This window comes from Rhamphochromis sp. 'chilingali' (assembly GCF_963969265.1).
Source record: "Rhamphochromis sp. 'chilingali' genome assembly, chromosome: 15".
Lineage (NCBI taxonomy): Eukaryota > Metazoa > Chordata > Actinopteri > Cichliformes > Cichlidae > Rhamphochromis > Rhamphochromis sp. 'chilingali'.
Genome location: NC_137942.1, coordinates 20,254,391 through 20,272,188, shown reverse-complemented (window position 1 = coordinate 20,272,188; position 17,798 = coordinate 20,254,391). Strand labels below are relative to the sequence as shown.

Sequence of the window (17,798 nt, the reverse complement as noted above, 5' to 3'; positions counted from 1 at the left end):
CATGATTATGGTACTTGGAACACTGATATATACCAAAAGGGAAGTACAATGCGTGTTCACTGGACACTGACAACTGGGTCTGACTCAGAGTTTCAGGTCTTCCTACAATGTAAAACATTCACATTAACAAATTCAGATCTATAGTTTTATTTTTCACAGACTATAACACCACATTCTCCTCTCTCCAGGAGTTGCAATGCAACTCAGAGACAGTGACAGGCCACTTCAAGTTGCACACTATGTACAAACATACCACAACCTGAGGGACGAAAAATTACAATGACAGACTTACAAAGCTTACATGCTGTATATGTATAATTAATGTGGATAAATCCAGTGTTAAAATAATCACATAATTGTTTTTGTGTATTGACATACTTTTCAATATGGCTTATCTTATAAGTCAAGAGCATGACCAATTTTAAATGAATAACCCATAAAATTAATATCACTATTTCAAGACAATTTCTATATTAAAATAATGAAATTTAATGAAACTGGTGAAAGCTAAAGTATTGGAAAGCTTTATATTGTGTTTCTCAGTTAAAAACTTAAGTTGTATTTCTTACTAATATGATTAATAGACTTCAACATTTGTGTATGTGTAAATGTGTTGTGATCACAAGCAAATAACTGCACATTTCTACAAGCTGACACCATTCAACAGAGACTTTATTTCCAGTTCAGCAAATAATTTACTGCCTTCCAAAGAGTGTATTCATATATGAAGCAAAGAAATGCTACTGATGATAAGAGAATAATTAAATCTACAAAGATCAGAAACAGTCTCCAAGATCCTTTCATTTGGCACAGTGAATGAGACTACATTCACTTTTCAAACAATCATTTGTAAATCAACACATAATGCATCACAGCAAGCAGCCAGATTTGTAATTGTTTTTATCAACATAGTGCATACAACATCAAATTTGATAACAATGATAGCTGTCAGTAACTATAATGGTAATGGAAAGATTGAGCATAAGCAATATAATTTACAATCAGTGCATGCTCTAAGCATAATGACATTCATGTCCTCACCTTTTTCTTACACGTCATGTCGTGTGGCGTCGGGTGATGATGCACTCGAGAAACAGCGAAGAATAAAATAAACACTGCCTTTGTAAACACTATTTCAACAACAGATGAAACACTTAGAGACATTAAATAATTTAACATTATATTTTGGCACTGAATTTTCATTATATGTATATAATGAAAATATATAACCTCCCGCCACCATGTATAAGTGTGTGTATATATATCTGTATACGAGGCTTATATATTTATAAACCTCAGTCACTATTAAGTCAGATATTTACATTCATTTTGTGTGTGTGTGTGTGTGCACGCACGTGTGTATGTTTTGCACACACGAAGAAAAAGTAAAGAAGAGAAAATCACTTTTTTTCCGGGATAAAATCAAACAATTCTTTCCCTGTACTGTAATGATGTACGAACCGCTTTAAAAATACAAGAGAAACACAGGATGTATTATGATCTCAACTTTTGATTGTTACAAATAAAGTATTGCCAAGTTCTTTAATGTTTGGCCTCATTCTGCTTTTACTAACTAGACAAATCCATTTCCCTTTACCCTTCCCCGCTCTCCAGCTCTACTCTCGCTTTTTTGTTTTTCTTTGTTGACAATTTCTTACCCTTTATAAGGCACCGGTCCTAATGATACAGGATGAAATAGGACTCACATTTGGCAGACCACCACATCAGTGCAGAAAATCAGAAGAAATCATATCCAAGGTGAATAAACCAGATATTACAGTGATGGTAAAACAGAAACATAATCCAGACTTTAAAAGGGGGAGTGAGACCTTATAATACAGAGGAATTTGTCTTCCCAAAGAATTGAATCATTCGGTGGTTTCAAGACCCTTTCTCCACTAAATGGACACTTCGTACTCCCGCGTATCCTGTCGTCAAAGTAAAAAACAGAGGACCAACTTTAATGTTGGATATGGTGTTGACATATCCTCACTGGACACTTTATTAGGTACAACTTACATTTAGCATACTTTGCTTTTAATAAGTGGTTATTTCAGTTACTGTCACCTCTCTATTAGACCAGAGCTATTTTGGTGATGCTCGGCTTTAACTTCAGCAGGTACTCTTGACCATGTCTGCTTGCCTAAATGTAGTTGTGCTGCAATATGATTACCTGATTCAATACTTGTGTTATCTAGCAGCTGAACATCTGTACCTAATAAAGTGGCCGGTGAGCATGCACCTTGAATGCACAAATAAAATAGTCATTCAGTCAGATCTCTATTAAAATCAAGTGGAATAAATAATGTTAAGCAGCACCTTCCGTGTACTTACCCCTGCTTCATAAAGGGGGTTGTTGAAGTCTGACTCGACTGTGATGGGACTGTAGGAGTGCGTGTGAGAAAGAGACTTCCAGAAGTGTGGCTTCCATTCTAGTCTGCAGATGCTGTGAAAGACAAAATGCAACCACCTCCATGAACTATTCAGCGCACAGGTCATTAGGAACTGAGGTGGAGAACATTTGGAAAGCAGTGTTGTAGTGTCTACACTGCAGATGTGGAAATACTTACTTTGTGTAGTACATGTAAATTCCTCCAATGAGGAGGATGACCAGGATGATTGGCAGAATTATTGCCAAAGCAATGTTCTCACTCAGGATCTGATGGGATGGCTGGAATGACTGGGAAACTGCACACCAATCAAAAGTGTTACATTAGTTTTTGGTTTGGTTATGAGCCTAAACTGTCAAACACAACAAAAATAAGGTGCTAAATCACCACATTTATATGTTATATTTATCAAATCAAAAAAATACCAGGTGCAATTGCATTTAAAATTAAAATCCCATATGTATTTGTTTTAAAGAGCATGTTTAAACGATGTATTTAAGAGAGAGAAAAACAAAACAAATTACCTTCTAACTTGTGATCATCCAATAGCTCCTCATATGCCACTTCAAAATAAGAAAGAGATAAAATATCATATTTTTAAACGTTCAGGAGCTCAATGCTATATTTTTATATAGTTCACAAAATAATTGCAGGTAACTAATAATTTATAAAGTCTGAATCTAGTCAGTTTAATCTTAATACAACGTTTAAAATAAAGATCCATAGTGGTGAGCTTCACCTTTGCAAAAGGGCGGCGGGCTGTTCCACTGAGATGGATGACCGGGAACACAGCTGATGATGACCTCACCGATAAGTTCGTAGCCCTCATAACAGAAGAATCGCAGAGTTTCTCCAGCTTGGTAGGTGTGCTTGTAAAGAGTTTGGTAACCATTGTCGGGGACTCCAGGGTTTGGACATGGGTCATATTTTACTGTTCGCGGCACACAAAACACACAGAGGACAGTCACGTACGTGCAGCTGATTCAAAACATGCAGAAATAAGCTTCATAAACAGACGAGGTCAGCTGAGTGCAGGAAGGGCACTTACAGACACACTTTGGGCTGCGGTCGCTCCATTTGGGGGTACCAGTGTCTCGTCCGTAGCAGGAGATTTGGCTGGGACCTTCCAGCTGATAACCCTGGTTACAGGAGAAACGAACCACTGTACCAACGGCAAAGCCTGTTTCGGGGCGCACGGAGCGTGCTCCGTTTACCACCTCTCCTGGGTCAGGGCACTGCTGTACTGTAGGGGGCAAAATTAGATTTATAAACTACTGGACACAAACAATATGAGGTTATTATATATGACTATGCTACAGTATATTTCTAACTAACTAGGCAGCTGATTCTCTTTCTTGTGACAGTACTTTCTTTGAGTATATGACATGTTTTGGACTCAACTCGAGTCCAAAGCAGATGTAAAATTTAAAGGTGAGCTCAGAGGTCAAATGTGACTTATTTTAAATATTTAATTTAAATATTGTCAACGTACAGAAAGTATTCAACATATACTTTCTATACGTTGACAATACACACCATATTGTAAAAATAATAGTTCCTAAGTTTTGCCAAATCTTGACTAATAAATGACTGAGTTGACCTTGAAGACCTTTCTGGATATAAGCCAAATTTAAATAGATTTTTAACATGATTCTACATCTTTTTAAAAAATCTGAATTCATTCAAAACCTTTCAAGCTACCATGCTCTTCATATGACTCTTCAGGTGAAAGCTTACAACCACATGTAACAAAGTGTCAAACCATTTCTTAAAAATAACACAACAACAAAAAAAAGGAACAAAAAAAGAAAAAAGGAAATTTATTTATTTATTTTTTATTTAACCTCTAAGAAACTCCTAAGAATTACAAAATGTTGAATTTTTCCATAAAATTAGGACTACACCCTGGTAAAGATAAACGTTCTTCTAAAACCATCTACACTATTAAAAGAGCTCCAATAGTGGAAAACTGTTAGGAGAAGGGAAGAAAAGGGAAGAGGACTTTTAAGAACCTTCAGAGAAAATCCTGGAAATGCTCTGCGAGTGATGAACTACAAACAGTTTGCATAATCTGGGTTCTCCCTCAGAGGGCTTGGCTCTTTTTCACACTGTTCGTCTTACCCTTAACGCAGGTAGGCGGACTGCTGCTCCAGGACAGGTCCCACTGGCAGGTGATTACGTCAGAGCCGCTGATGTCATACCCCGGCTGGCACTGATAGGTCAGCACGCTGCCTCTCACGGGGGAGGAGTGGGATGAGCTGATCCAGCCAAACTCAATATTAGGAAGGGTAGGGCAGGTGTCATTAGGTTCGACCTCTTCATAACACAGACAGAGGAGCAATTCAGTGACAGAAACAAAAGCAGCTGTTTGAAATCTGTTTCCTGCTGGCAGCAGCCCTCATTCAATTCAACTCAATTCAACTCAATTCAGTTTTATTTATACAGAACCAAATCACAACAACACTCACCTCAAGGCGCTTTTAATTGTAAGGTAAAGACCCCACAATAATCCACTAGATGACTGCTTGTAAGCAAGCACTTGGCAACAGTGGGAATAAAAAACTCCCCTTTAACAGGAAGACACCTCTGGCAGAACCAGCTCTTCATATTGACCCTCTCCATATTGTATTGTGTACTTTTACAGTCATCAATTAGTGCACTTACCACGATAATGAATGAGGAATCCCTGACTCAGGATGAAGCTGGAGTCGTCCAGATCGCTCTGAAACTGGATGGCAACCTCAGACCCCCCTGAAACAACCTGGAAACGCTCTTTGGACCCCAGGTACTGGCCGATCACGTGGGACGTGAGATCACGCCCATCAAAAATGGTCAGCACATCAGTGTGACGGATATTTAAACTACGGAGTGAAGAGAAGAATCACAGGAGAAATAAGCTTTTTTATGTGTTGTATTCTTTTTTCTAATACATATGTTTTTTCTTGTTTGTTTGCTGCTTTATTTTTAATGTTTTAAAACAATTTTCACATGTACCATGGATACAAAGTGTAACTTGAATTAAAATATAAACATGATCATGATTAAAGACAACAGTAGAAAACCAAGACCTGTGGGACATTCGTGACGTGAATTTGATGCTGATTAAATGATTTTTCTCTAATACTCGTTTAATTTATTGTCAGTTCAGTGTGCTGTGTGCTGTAACTCTATTACTTTAAGGGAGAAATTAAATTAAGCACATTTATTAAACTACAATTACCGCTTTGTGCTTGTGTGCCTGAGCCAACACACCAAGGTACAGTTCATATTAATGATTCCAGTATGAAGAATAATTGGAGTTGTTCCTCATCTGAGTTAAGAGCCTAGGGAAAGAGGACGCTGTTTGCTGTATGGACTGTGAAGCCTCCTGAAGCAATTCTTTGATTTGTGATATAAGGTTATATAAATAAATTTGATTTGATTTGATTTAATTATAAAATGGAGTCTTTCTGTCCCTGTGCTCATGTAGGTTTCCTTCAGGTACTCTGGTTTCCTCAAGCAGTTAGTTAACTGCAGTTAACAGCTAATTCTTAATGGGCCTTATATGTGGATATGAGTGTGTGTGGCTGCCTCTCTGTGCCAGCCCTGTGATGGATTAGGGACATGTCCAGGGTGCACCCAAGCAGCAGCCTCTAAGGCTAAAAAAATAAAGTCACTGCAGAAGCTGGTTTTATTTTCGACTTCTCACCTGAGGGTGACTCCAAAATATGAGTCATTTCCCAGTGATTCCCATGTTCAAATGTTCAGCTAAACAGCATTTTGGCCTCTGTGGATAGACTACTAAAGCTTAAAGTTAGGGGCGCAGCTGCTTTGACTGACAGGTGTGCTGACACGAGCAGCTGTAGCCAATAGCTGGTGCCTTTTGGGGCATTTTTAATGAAACGCCTGTCAAACAACATATCCTGCTGCTGTACACATTGTTTAAGAGTGACTGTGTTTTAGTATCTATTATTTAAAAATGTCAAAGAAATCCCCCCCTGATGTTCCTGAGATATAGTGTTTATAAGAAGCAGATGAATGGATGTCTATATTTTCTTTTACTGAAAAAAATATGTCTCGGAGACATAGTTCAACAGCATGTGGAGATTTTTATATACTGTAAATAATTAGAAGCTAATCTAGAAGTTTAAAACATCTAAGATTGAAGATACTAACCTGCCTGAGATTGGGTGGACATTTTTAAAATATTGAATAATTAAACTCTATAGTACATAAAGCATCATGCGGTCTAATTTATTTTTAAAATGCATTCCAAATACTAAAAAGAGACACAAATTAATCACTCACATCTGGACATCCAGTTCAATGCGTTTCTCCTCGTTACCATGGATTTGCCACACACAGTCTAAGCCCTTGGAGTAGCTCTGGGGCCAATCAGGAGACAGGATGGTTCCAGAGGGCTCGGTCAACTCCCCTCCGCACAAAGCTTATGGGGCAGAACAAAGGAGAGAAACTGAGGTGAGGATGCAGACTGGGAGACAGAGAATGATTAAATTGTAGCAAGGAAAAGTAGACATTAAAGAAATAAAAAGGAAATTGAGAAGACACGAAATATTAATTTGGAGAAAGGAAAAGAAATAAAATGAAACTTTAAAAAACATTTGCAGAAGCAGGCTAAGCACATGCTTTTGTAATCATTTTGTTCACTACACATACTATTATAAGAAGGCTTAATGCAAACTGTCATTAGCTTACTTTCAGTCTTTTAAGGAATGATGGCTTTGACACTATTACCTCATTACTTCACAGCAACTACAAATGTAATACAAACAGTTCAGAAAGTATGTCAGTAGGGAAGTGGCTACTCAGCAGCACTTCTATTTCAGTGTAAAGCTGCTTTCAGCTGCTCCCTCACTCTGGGTATCTCCACATATTTGATTTGCAAGGCACCGGATACCGCAATATTGTTTCTGACACAACCACAAAGGGATCTGTCTCCTCCCAAATTGAAAACATGCAGCGTTTTAGGCGAGTGTGTGAACGACTCCATGATGGAGTGCAGTTCTACCATTTCCCCTGTAAGAAAACGCTCAGTTTGTGCTAGTGCTGGCTTCACGTAAAATGCCAGCACTAGCTTCACCAAATCCGAGGCATTAAACTGTGTTGCTGCACAGACACACGTCCAACTATAGTTATGGAGGGAGTCCAAGCTTTCGTTCAATAAATGTGATAAAAAAAAGAAGATGCAGAATGAGACTTACCATCCTTCACACACACATACAGGATGGTAAGTCTACATTTGCAAATCTAATTCAGTGAGCGAAAAACAAGGATATGAAGACCTGGACTAAACAACCATAACTTTATAACAGGCACATGGATGCCAATCTCCTGACATTTCCTATTTCACCTTTCTGGATCAATATTTATACAACCTACTTCTTGGTTTCTGTAAGCAGAAATAAAACACAGCATTTGGCTTTCAGAATATGTCACGTTAACGCTTAGATAAAACTCTGGCACCTGTGTTTTCAGCCAGTCCCTGACCCGGTGCAAAATCTCTGCCAGTTTTAAATCTCAGTTTTCACAGCATGCTGGCAGATCAGCAGATGACACAGTCAATGTGGCTACACATGACATCTCAAAGCTTCAGACGCTTATCTCTGCACAACTCGCCCTAACTATCAATGAATCAAAAAACATTTTCTTACGTCACGCTAAATAAGAAATAAACAACAATAAGTAAAGTTTATATTTTTGTTTCGAAAGATGCTTTACAGTATGAAAGGTTTAATATTATTATACTGAAAATCAGTAAACAGTGTCAACATTACCATCTTCTCTTGCAACATGAAACCGATGAATCCTTAAACGTACCTCTGCACACAGGTTCGCTGTCATTCCAGTGAGGGTTACTGGGATCGACGCACTCAATGGTCCCTGAACCTTGTTCCATGACAAAGCCTGGAGAACAGGTGAAGGTGACGGTGGTTCCCAGCTGATACGTGATGTCACTGCTGCTGAAGTTTCCATGAGGCATGTAGGGCTCCCAGCAGTGCTCATCATTGAAAGCTTAAAAAGGACGAAGGAAAAAGTAAACCACGTGTGCACATTTATAAAGATCACAGAGTTTTTCCTCATCATGGCATTTGATATTCAGGGAGCTGTTCTCCTTCTAGATAAAATTAAGCAGCCATCCTCGTTTGATTTATTGGGGAACTTTTCAGTTTCAAATCTTGGCTAGAAAAAAGCCCAGGTGTAAAAGGCTAAGAGTTTCAGCACTGAGCCGCTTCAAAGCCTTAAAGTAAATCCCACTGAAACGTGGGCAGACTAAGCATTCATGTGGCTCATTATGCATGTCTTTCCTGAATTATCAATAATTAACAAGGGAAAGGCTTTACTGAGATTTAACAAAATCTCCAAGAATCCATTTGCATGATTTCTGGCTTTTTTCTCAGGCACAATGCTGACCTGTGTACCATATATTTCACAGAAATTGGGTCAGAAGGATGCTCTACTCTGCTACCATCTTTTTGTTTTGCTGAACCCGGGAAAGTAAGCAAAAAGGATGCAGGCTCTCTCTGCTCACCCTCATATCGCAGCGCCAGCAGCAAAGGGATGGAAGAAGAATCAGCTGTGAGCTCCAGGTACAGTGTGGAGCTCTCGCTCAGCAACCCACGTTCTGGGACGTCATCCATATCTGAGTCAAAAAGCGTCGGAGCCAGGGAACTGTTTCCACTGCGCACAATTAACCTGAAAGCAACGAGCCACAAAGACGCCACAAAGGTTAGCAGGAATGTGCACAGGCTGAAGGCGGCTGAACAAGTCTTTTGCTTTGGCTACTTTTTTATTGCAAAGTGAAAGTGTGCTGCGAGAGACTTTGCCTAGTATTTTGAGAGATTTTAAAAATTATCTCTAAACATATAAATCTTCTCTCACAATGCAAGCACATGCACATTAGTCCGCCTGGTGACTGAACTGCTGTCTATCTCTGTGTTAGCCCTGTGATCGACTGTCGACCTCTCCATGGCGCCCTGCCACTCGCTCTATGACAGCTAACCCCCTGTGACCCTGAATTGGATAGAAAAACAGATGGATTGATGGATGGAGAGATGGATGGATGAATGACCTTCAGAGAACAAGCGTAGGCAAAATAAAAGGGAAAATAGCAAATTTCAAAAAAGTTTTTTTTAAATTATTATTGTATGAATCCGGGAGCTTTATCTATGACTTAAAATAGCAACTGAATATTAAAGTGAACCTGCTGATCTTATTTTCTGCCACACACATACTGTTACAGTGCTGGATGCTCATATTAAACAGGGCCAAAGTTTCAAATAATGATACCAGTGAATGCAAAATTAATCCTCGTGATTCCAAAGCTCAGGCTTTAGACTGCATAAAACATTGGTTTCCAGTGTTTCTTTGATACTCTATATGGTAATGGAAAGCAAAGGATTTTGTTTGCAGAAGCATGAAGAGAGACAAACAAATCAAGAGAAAGTGGGCTTTTACAGAGACAGGAGCTTGTTTCAAACAGAGGACGAACTTAAAGGCTACACAAATGGCCAGCGTAAAATAAACAATAAGGAGTGTTTGTAACTATGAGAAAGCCAGTATAATTGAATCCTCGAAAAAAATATGAAGCTAGATACAAAGCACAGTTGGTAGTTTACTCCTACAATTGATATTGGAGAAAAACAAATGCTAAACACAAAAATGTAAAAAGAAAAAAGAAAAACTTGTTATCAGTGTTGTACTCAGTGATCTTTTTAAATCAGAGGGCATTCTTCATGTCATACTCTGCGATATGTGAAGTGGTTAAAACGCAGGCTTACTTATCATCATCTTCATCCAGTGCAATTCTCTCAAAGTGTAGGTGGAGTCTGTGTCCCTCTTTGGCTTCTATTAACCAGTGACAGCTCAGATTATTTCCATTGCTGTGGTTGCTTACTGATGGAGGCGGTGGGGACAGTATCCGTCCCACAGTCGCATTACGAATCCACCCTCCGCAAGACACGGCTGAGAGAAAATGAAATCCATTTAAATGAACTCAAAGCTGACCAGGTTTAAACCAACAGAGTTAGCAAAGAAGATGAGGCAGTGGGAAATTTAAAAGAAGTCTGAGTCAGTTCACTAACCAACACACTGAGGCTCAGGAGTGCTCCAGCGTGGCTGCGTCATGTTAACACAGGTCGCCACCTCATGCCCGCGGACTTGAAAACCTGGATCACAGTGGAAGTGTGCCTGACCTCCAGGATGGATGTCTGTCACTGTCACTCCACCGCCCTCAGGAGACATTGGGAATGGGCAGGACAGCAGGAAGGCTGTTGATGAAGGTTAACAGTTAAACTCTTTAGGGGTCGCCACAGCAGTTCCTCTTCCTCCATCTCACCCTATCCCTAGCATCCTACTCTGTCACACCAACTGTCTGCATGTCCTCCTCCACTACATTAAATCTTCCTCTTTTCCTCCTCCCTCGCAGCTCCATCTTAATCTCCATCATCTTTGTCCAATAATAATAATAATAATGTATACTTTATCGATACCCGTGGGGAAATTACTTGTTTTTCTCTGCATTTGACCCATTCACTCGGTGAAGTAGTGGGCAGCCACTAAGCAGGGGAGCAGTGTGTAGGGACGGTACCTTGCTCAGGCGTACCTCAGGGTAGCCGTTCGGTGGATTAGAACACCCGACCTTCCGATTATGGGGCGATCACTCTATCTACTGAGCTATCCCTACCCTACCAATATGTCCACTGCGTATGTCCAAACCAGTTAGCTAAACATGTAATGCAGATCTTTTTCCTCTATACTGTCTTTATTCTTTTACTTCTACTGTGTACGCTCTGCACATCTCTTATTCATAATTTTCTTCTGCCATTTACTCCAAACACATTCTAATAAGTCGTCCATCAGGTGGTGATCTTTAAGTCCTCAGATATCTGTTATGCTATCATCATCACGTAGCAGAATAGAAACAGAAACAGACAGAGATGTCCAAGGTGGCGCGACTGAGCAGGTGGCTGTCTCGTCACCTGCACAATTATCAGCTATCATCACTGGTGTTGCTTTTAACAAGATGCCACTGACACTTGGTATTCACCTTGAATCTTTTCATTCATTTTAATCAAAAGCGTAAAGCTCAGAGTTTCCTGGCTAAACAAGGCAGGCTTTAGAGAATAAGCGATGCACATGAAAATGTGCAGGTGAGACATTCTCATTTTAAAACTCAAAGGACAGTGACTAAATTAAAACCTGCAAATTAAAGTGAGAGAAACATCTACCATGCTTCTGTGGTTTCACTGTGTATTTATGAAGCTTTTTATTCCAGCCACATAACACTTTACCACATTAATGTTACTAAATAAAGGTAGATAGAAAGAAATAAAAAATGTTCTGCTTATCTTATGAAAGAGGTTGAGTTACCTTGATAGTGGAGGCTGAACATGCCATGGTTGGTCTGACGCAGACTGCGATAGTGGATGTAAACCTGATTGGTTGTACTACGAATCACCTGACCCTGTTTCATCAGGGTCTCATTGGCTAACAGCTCTGGTCCTGATCTGCCGTATCCCATGATTGTTAGAGACTCATCCTTGGAAAGGTTAGCCTTTCTCACCTGGGGGAAAAAAGAGGACACCTCTTTTGTCTGCTGTCGTTATATAAACTTTCCTGGTAGCTTAGCAGCTCATGAAGTGAATCTGCTGACATACTATACAACCTAAACTAACTCACGATTGTCTGTACAATGTTTGCAAATGCTGCACTTACAAAAAGAAAAGCTGAGTCATGGAGTCTAAATTAAACATAACAAACACTTTCTGACAAATTTATCAACAGCAGCATGTTGGGCTTTTTTTTTTTTTTTTTTTTTTTTACAATAAACTGCTTAAAAATAGCTGGTTAAGATGTTTATGAATTTTAATGCACATTACCTGAATTTCCACTCCGTAACCTGCGTACACAGTAATGCTGTAGGTGCACTCCAAGGGGGAATAAGATGAAGATGTTGTGGGATCTGGAGACTCAACAACATCCTCCATGGCTAATAAAGTAGCGTTGCATTGAACTGTAAAACAAGAGGGACAGAGCAGGTGAAGAAGTAGGAAAAGTCTATGATTCAGAAAAGCTGTAGCAAACTTATATACAGGTTTTATACTATCTGCATTTTCTTTCTCAACTGGTATCTTCACAGCTAGTGAAAGCATTCTTTGATCATGACTTATTGTCAGTATCCCAGAGGATGCAGTGTGTGTCGACTGATTAGCCTGATAGAGTCTAGATGCGACCTTGTTGCACTCCAGTAACCTGCGTTTTGGAGGAGAACTGCAGAGTGACTTCTGTAAGTGAAAATGAGAGAAGTTCCAGCATCTTAAGATCTTTTATCAAACTGCAACTCCGATGCCTGAAATGAGCAGCCATATGGTTATCAATAAAAATTTAAATGTGTGCAGAGACCAACGGGATTGCTTAGTTTATAAATGTGGTGCTGGGTGTTTATGATTGCAAGGGTCTGCTTTAATGAAAATTAAATTTCTAATTTGGTAAAAGGTGATTACAAAAGCACTTTAATCCCACACAAAGGGAAAATACTCCTCTTCTTAAGATGTAAAATGTGAGTCTGAAAGTAGGCGAAATGGATGATAAGGTGGTGCAAGTTATCAGCAACAGTACATCAGCTGGTTTAGTAAATATTAACTGACATTAATAACAAATGCAGTGAAGCACTGGCTTGGGTGACACATAATATGCTGGTTTCCCTTGGCTTAAATAATTTTATTGACTGACAAAAACCGCTGCTACGCATCAGTAAAATCAAATTACTGACGACCACTTACACAGAAATGATCTCTGGGGAGGAAACAGGCTTCACAATCTATTTGGCAAAGACTGAACAGAAACAAAGAAGGGGTTGCTCGCTGGGTAAAGGACTTTAAAAACCCCACTAAAAAGACGGCATGTGGTTTTTGGCACCTTGTTTAATGCAGCCATCCTTATGTAGCCTCACACTTCTCAACTCTTAGCAAGAAAGCGACGGTTTTGGGAAGGTCACTTCTGAAATACATGTGTTACAAATTACTAGTTTAAAGTGCAAATAATAGTGATTCATTTAAAAATGAATCTAATTATTACAGTGACTTATTTAATTTAGTTACTCTTTGATTACTTTTCTGACAAATGTTTCGAACTGAGCAGGAAAGTTGTAGGCGGCAGCTGAAGCCCACTAAAAGGTATTCCCGTCGGACTATACAGCAACCTGATTTGTCGACTGTTTGCAGGGATGGCATACTCAGGTTAATTACAGCTATGCACATTCAAATGGAGCCCCTTTTGAATGTAATCATATATTTTTCTTAGTAACATTTATTCTAAAACTGAAACATCTCCAATTACTCGCCAACACCAGAAAGCAAATAAGCCCATTACCCAGAAAGCTCAAATGTGCGATAATGTTGCAATAAGCAATGAACATGTTTGACACCTTTGCCAGGCTCCTCGAGAGATGTTTGACAGAAGGCTGAAATCCCAATTAACACTAAAGACCCAATAAAACCCCGAGAGGAAGCAGGTGACAAACACACTCTCTCTTTGTGTCTTTCACACACACAAAAACACACGTCTCACAGATTGTTCATCTTCTGTGACATTTCTCTTCCCACATATGGTGTAAATCAGCTGACCTCCCTCCTTCAGCTCAATCAAATTTCCAAACTCTTGTTTGTGCTGTTGCTGTATGAATCTCATCCATCTCCAATAAGAGTCTCACGGGCACCGGAGCCCACAGAAGTGCATTTCTGACTATCATTTGCACAGGATGTTGGTGCACTCTTCACCATCCTGTATCAGCATGCTTGCCATGAGACAACGATTTCTTACAGGTGCTGTTACCAGTATTTCAAGGTTCACGGTTGCTTTTTTCAGTTATTTCCATGCTCACCAATTACTTTTTATTGCATTTATTTATTTTTTGCATCAACAATGAGAAGATAAACAATTGAATTAGACTTCATTATTAACACTAGTCTGGTTACAGGGAACACAGTCAACACCAATAACCTCCTTCCAGATGCAAGTCCCCTTTGTATACTATAAAGAATAATTCTCAAAGTACTTTGTACCGACGTAAACATTTAGAGGTTTTTTTCAGTGTAATTAAACTGACTTGCTAAGCATAAACTGTTTTTGTGGAGTTATTAAACAAAACTAAAATTAAAATGTTAAGCTACTTTCAGCTGCTCCCTTATTCACAAGGGTTCACCATAGAGAGCAGATATTTGGCAGATTTTTACATCAGCTGCCTTTCCTGATACAGCCCAAAGGACTTGTGACTCCTAAGCATCAAACTGTGGCTCTTTCACTTTTCTGGCAACTGTGTAAACCACTAAGGAGCCACTAAGTTTATTTTGCGTGTAAGTCTCAATGAGGCTTGTCTGGGAAGTTCCCTGTGAGCCGCAAAAAAAGAATGGAAATCAGCTAAAATATCATGTATGCTCCTTCACACTGAGTTGCTCTATGTTTGCTACATTACGCTTACAGTTTAATTGCTCAGGCTGAGTGTTATTTGCCTTCGTGTCAGAATAGAGAAACTGTGACACTGTGAGTGTGGAGCTTCACTGAGGTGGGCACTATCCCTGCGATGGCACAAACAGGAGTGTGTGTTAAATGTTTATCATATCATCTAATGCATGCCAAAAGTGAGTAACTAAACAATTTAAATACCAAAAAATGACTTATTTAATTTGCAGTGTGCAGGTTTCACATCTTATTTTTTTTCAAAGAATCACAGATCCAGTCAACAAGGTCTCTGTTATCCTCTGTGAATGACATAATTATATATTTTTTAGAAGGGGCACTTCCTGGATTCAACCCATTTCTATTTGAGGTGCTTAAATAAAAAAAAAAGTCAAGGCACTCCCTGTGCAAAATAAAGCTAAATTTAAGCCTAAATCTACCTTCCTTACTTCAAAATAAAGGCATTTTGATTTTATTTTTAAACCTGAGTGCCTTTTTACAATATTCAAGCTTATTTTTTATTAGTTTGAATCATCAGTGTACATCAAAAAAGGAGCTAAGTGGAGGAAAATCTTTGTCCAGGATTCAATTAGGAACAGGCTAAGAGCATCTCTCCAGATTTTGAGACAGAGGATGAACAGCCTGTTTATCCAGCTTTTCTTCACTGTCATTCATTCCTATACTAACCATCAGATACAAAGATACACAAGCCCTTGGAAGGCATATTATTGATAGATCTGGCTAAAAAACCCTGTCTGAAAACAATCTGGGCTGGTAAACCAATCTGTTTTTGCTTTGCTTTGGGATTACTGAAGAGCGACAGAGACAACAGGTGGTCCCACTCTCAACATCAAACAGGTAAGTAGGAGTACACTTCATCAGCCTCTTCTCAAGTATTCAGTGTATACACTCATTCCTTTGTGTCACGAATCCTGAAATGTAGAAACAAAGGAAGCACAGTATTGCTGCAGGAATTAGACCACAAACATGCACAGATGTCTGCACTGACTGCACTTCTATTGTTACTGAAAATGGAAAAAATATTCTCTCTTTAGCACTAAGCTAAAATTCCTTATATATAAAAAAATCTGTGGATCTGAATATGTGTCATAGCATTACTTTACATTATCATTAGTTAAATGCAAAAGTTTAAGCATGAACATTGAGTCACTAAAGACTGTTTAAAAAAACAAAAAGTATATTTACATTTACCTTGTGTGGCAAAATCTTCTTGAAAGTGAAGCAGGGAAGTTGAAGTTGTGATTGGATTCAGTAGAAACTTGCAGTTGCTGTGGATCATCACATCGCAAAACAAACAAGACTCAGGGGAGGGAAGATGGGAAAACACAATTACCTGGCATGTGCATTGTGGTTATGGTGGTTGTGGTAATCAGAGTGGTAGTTGTCTCCTCCTCTATGGGTAGCGGGGACATGGTATTCCTCGATCCCTTTTGGCTAGCAGCTGAAGAGGAGCTTAAAGCTGTTGTCAGCAGCCCTGGTGACATGGCAGTGGCTGTTGACTCAGTCTGCCCCATCCTGGGTGCAGCCTGAGTCGGATTGGTGGTGGTACCTGCAGAGTCCAAGAGTTTGATTAAATGTGTGTCATTTCCAATGTACAATTACTATAGCTGCATTAATTAAACTATATAAAGAGCATTATTAGTGTACCTGTGTCTGCAGAAGCACGTCCCAAGTATTCCTTACTCTGCAGGGCAGCATGGATCATGTCGCCCAGTGGGTAGGAGTCTGGGGGGGATGTTGGGGGTGTATCAGGCTCAGGAGTCATAAAGCTCATCCCTGGAAGAGGCACAAAGTTAGTTTTTGTTGTTGTTGTTGTTGCTGCTGCTGCTATTTACAGCAAAAGGGAGAAAAGACATTATTTTTCCTAAATATGCAAGAAATAAAATATCTCAGTCCACCATGTGTCTGCTGTAACAACACACATTTAAGACCACATACACACACAAACATAGACTGTTACCTGAAACTAGGTGGATCACTGTGACAGACAGCGTCACAAGGCGAGTGAACCCCATGGTTATGGATGACCTGGGAAGGTTAAAATGAACGGATCGATTAGTAAACTGTCATGTGATCATGTAATTAGGCGGCTGCATTTTGTAGGTTACTGTAATGATTATTATTAGCTTATGATGGCTGCAGGAGGCTTATTCCGCAGGAGTGGTAATGAATAACAAATTGTTAATCACAGCAAATTCGGTCGCAATTCAGCACATGTTTACATCACAGGCCACTCGGATCGGAACATCACCGCGATACCGTAAAATCTCATCTCAAAAGCCATTTCGTTTTATAAAGCGTAGAAGCGTAAATGTCTATTTATTAAAGGCTGTTGTTACAGGTGTTGATGTGGAGAAGAAATAAACCAGGTAGGCCCACACGTCGCACAAGGTATAAGGTTAAATATTCAGCCTTCCCTCTGCATTTTCTCATTCAAATCTGCAACAACATGCCGAAAATGCGCTATTCCAAAAAAGCGAGCGAGCCTGTGATCGCTGCTTGCCCAATTTGAACATGATACCTGTTCACAGCAATGTGTGAAAAAAAGAGGAAAAAAAAATAACCTCCTCTTGCTATTCGAGGCGTTTCCTTCGGTGAAAATGCCAGCTTGGTGTGTGACAAAATGATGGGGCTCTGCGAGGCAGCTTCTCTCGCACCTCCCTCGGCCCTCTTTTGTGCGGAGGACGATTTTTGACACCAGTCATCGCTACCGTGAGACCAGCAACCATCTCAGCAGCGCTTAAACGTGCCTACCACTTACCTTTGTCTTCCAGGCGGCGTTTAAGTATTCTTTATCCTGGCAAGTATCCTGTTGCTTTAGGCCGAAATACGGCGGGCTTTGCGCTGGTGAGATGCCCCTGGCTGGTTACCGTGTGGTTGACGCATTCGGCTATGATGTGAGGGCATTTGCGTTGAAGCGCCAGGTGCACC

General features: G+C 39.7%; 1 protein-coding gene across 2 annotated transcripts; it reads right to left on the bottom strand.

The window, feature by feature from the left end:
- Positions 1 to 660: 660 nt before the first annotated feature.
- Positions 661 to 17,764, bottom strand: sez6l2 (seizure related 6 homolog (mouse)-like 2). Of its 2 annotated transcripts, none has more exons than XM_080906086.1 (19): positions 17,629 to 17,764; positions 16,828 to 16,895; positions 16,515 to 16,643; positions 16,201 to 16,416; positions 12,269 to 12,402; positions 11,760 to 11,952; positions 10,472 to 10,657; positions 10,169 to 10,352; positions 8,920 to 9,083; positions 8,208 to 8,402; positions 6,678 to 6,816; positions 5,055 to 5,251; positions 4,512 to 4,706; positions 3,439 to 3,633; positions 3,130 to 3,321; positions 2,915 to 2,953; positions 2,571 to 2,688; positions 2,335 to 2,446; positions 661 to 1,928 (listed from the first exon to the last, which is right to left on the bottom strand). In XM_080906086.1, exons 2-19 carry the CDS (start codon positions 16,880 to 16,882, stop codon positions 1,899 to 1,901), a joined length of 2,673 nt encoding a protein of 890 aa, XP_080762212.1. In that variant the 5' UTR covers positions 16,883 to 16,895; positions 17,629 to 17,764; the 3' UTR covers positions 661 to 1,898. The 2 variants fall into 2 exon arrangements, with proteins under 2 accessions (XP_080762212.1, XP_080762211.1); XM_080906085.1 differs by having other exon boundaries at positions 2,915 to 2,957; positions 3,131 to 3,321.
- Between the last annotated feature and the right edge of the window lie 34 nt (positions 17,765 to 17,798).

What these genes read in the sequence shown, in the direction of transcription:
- sez6l2 (XM_080906085.1), bottom strand. Translation starts at nt 16,882, where the DNA reads ATGGGGTTCACTCGCCTTGTGACGCTGTCTGTCACAGTGATCCACCTA. An exon ending in CTGGATGAAGATGATGATAA is followed by an intron (nt 9,084 to 10,168) that starts GTAAGCCTGCGT and finishes CGTTGCTTTCAG; the next exon opens with GTTAATTGTGCGCAGTGGAA. An exon ending in ACCCCCTTTATGAAGCAGGG is followed by an intron (nt 1,929 to 2,334) that starts GTAAGTACACGG and finishes CTTTGACGACAG; the next exon opens with GATACGCGGGAGTACGAAGT.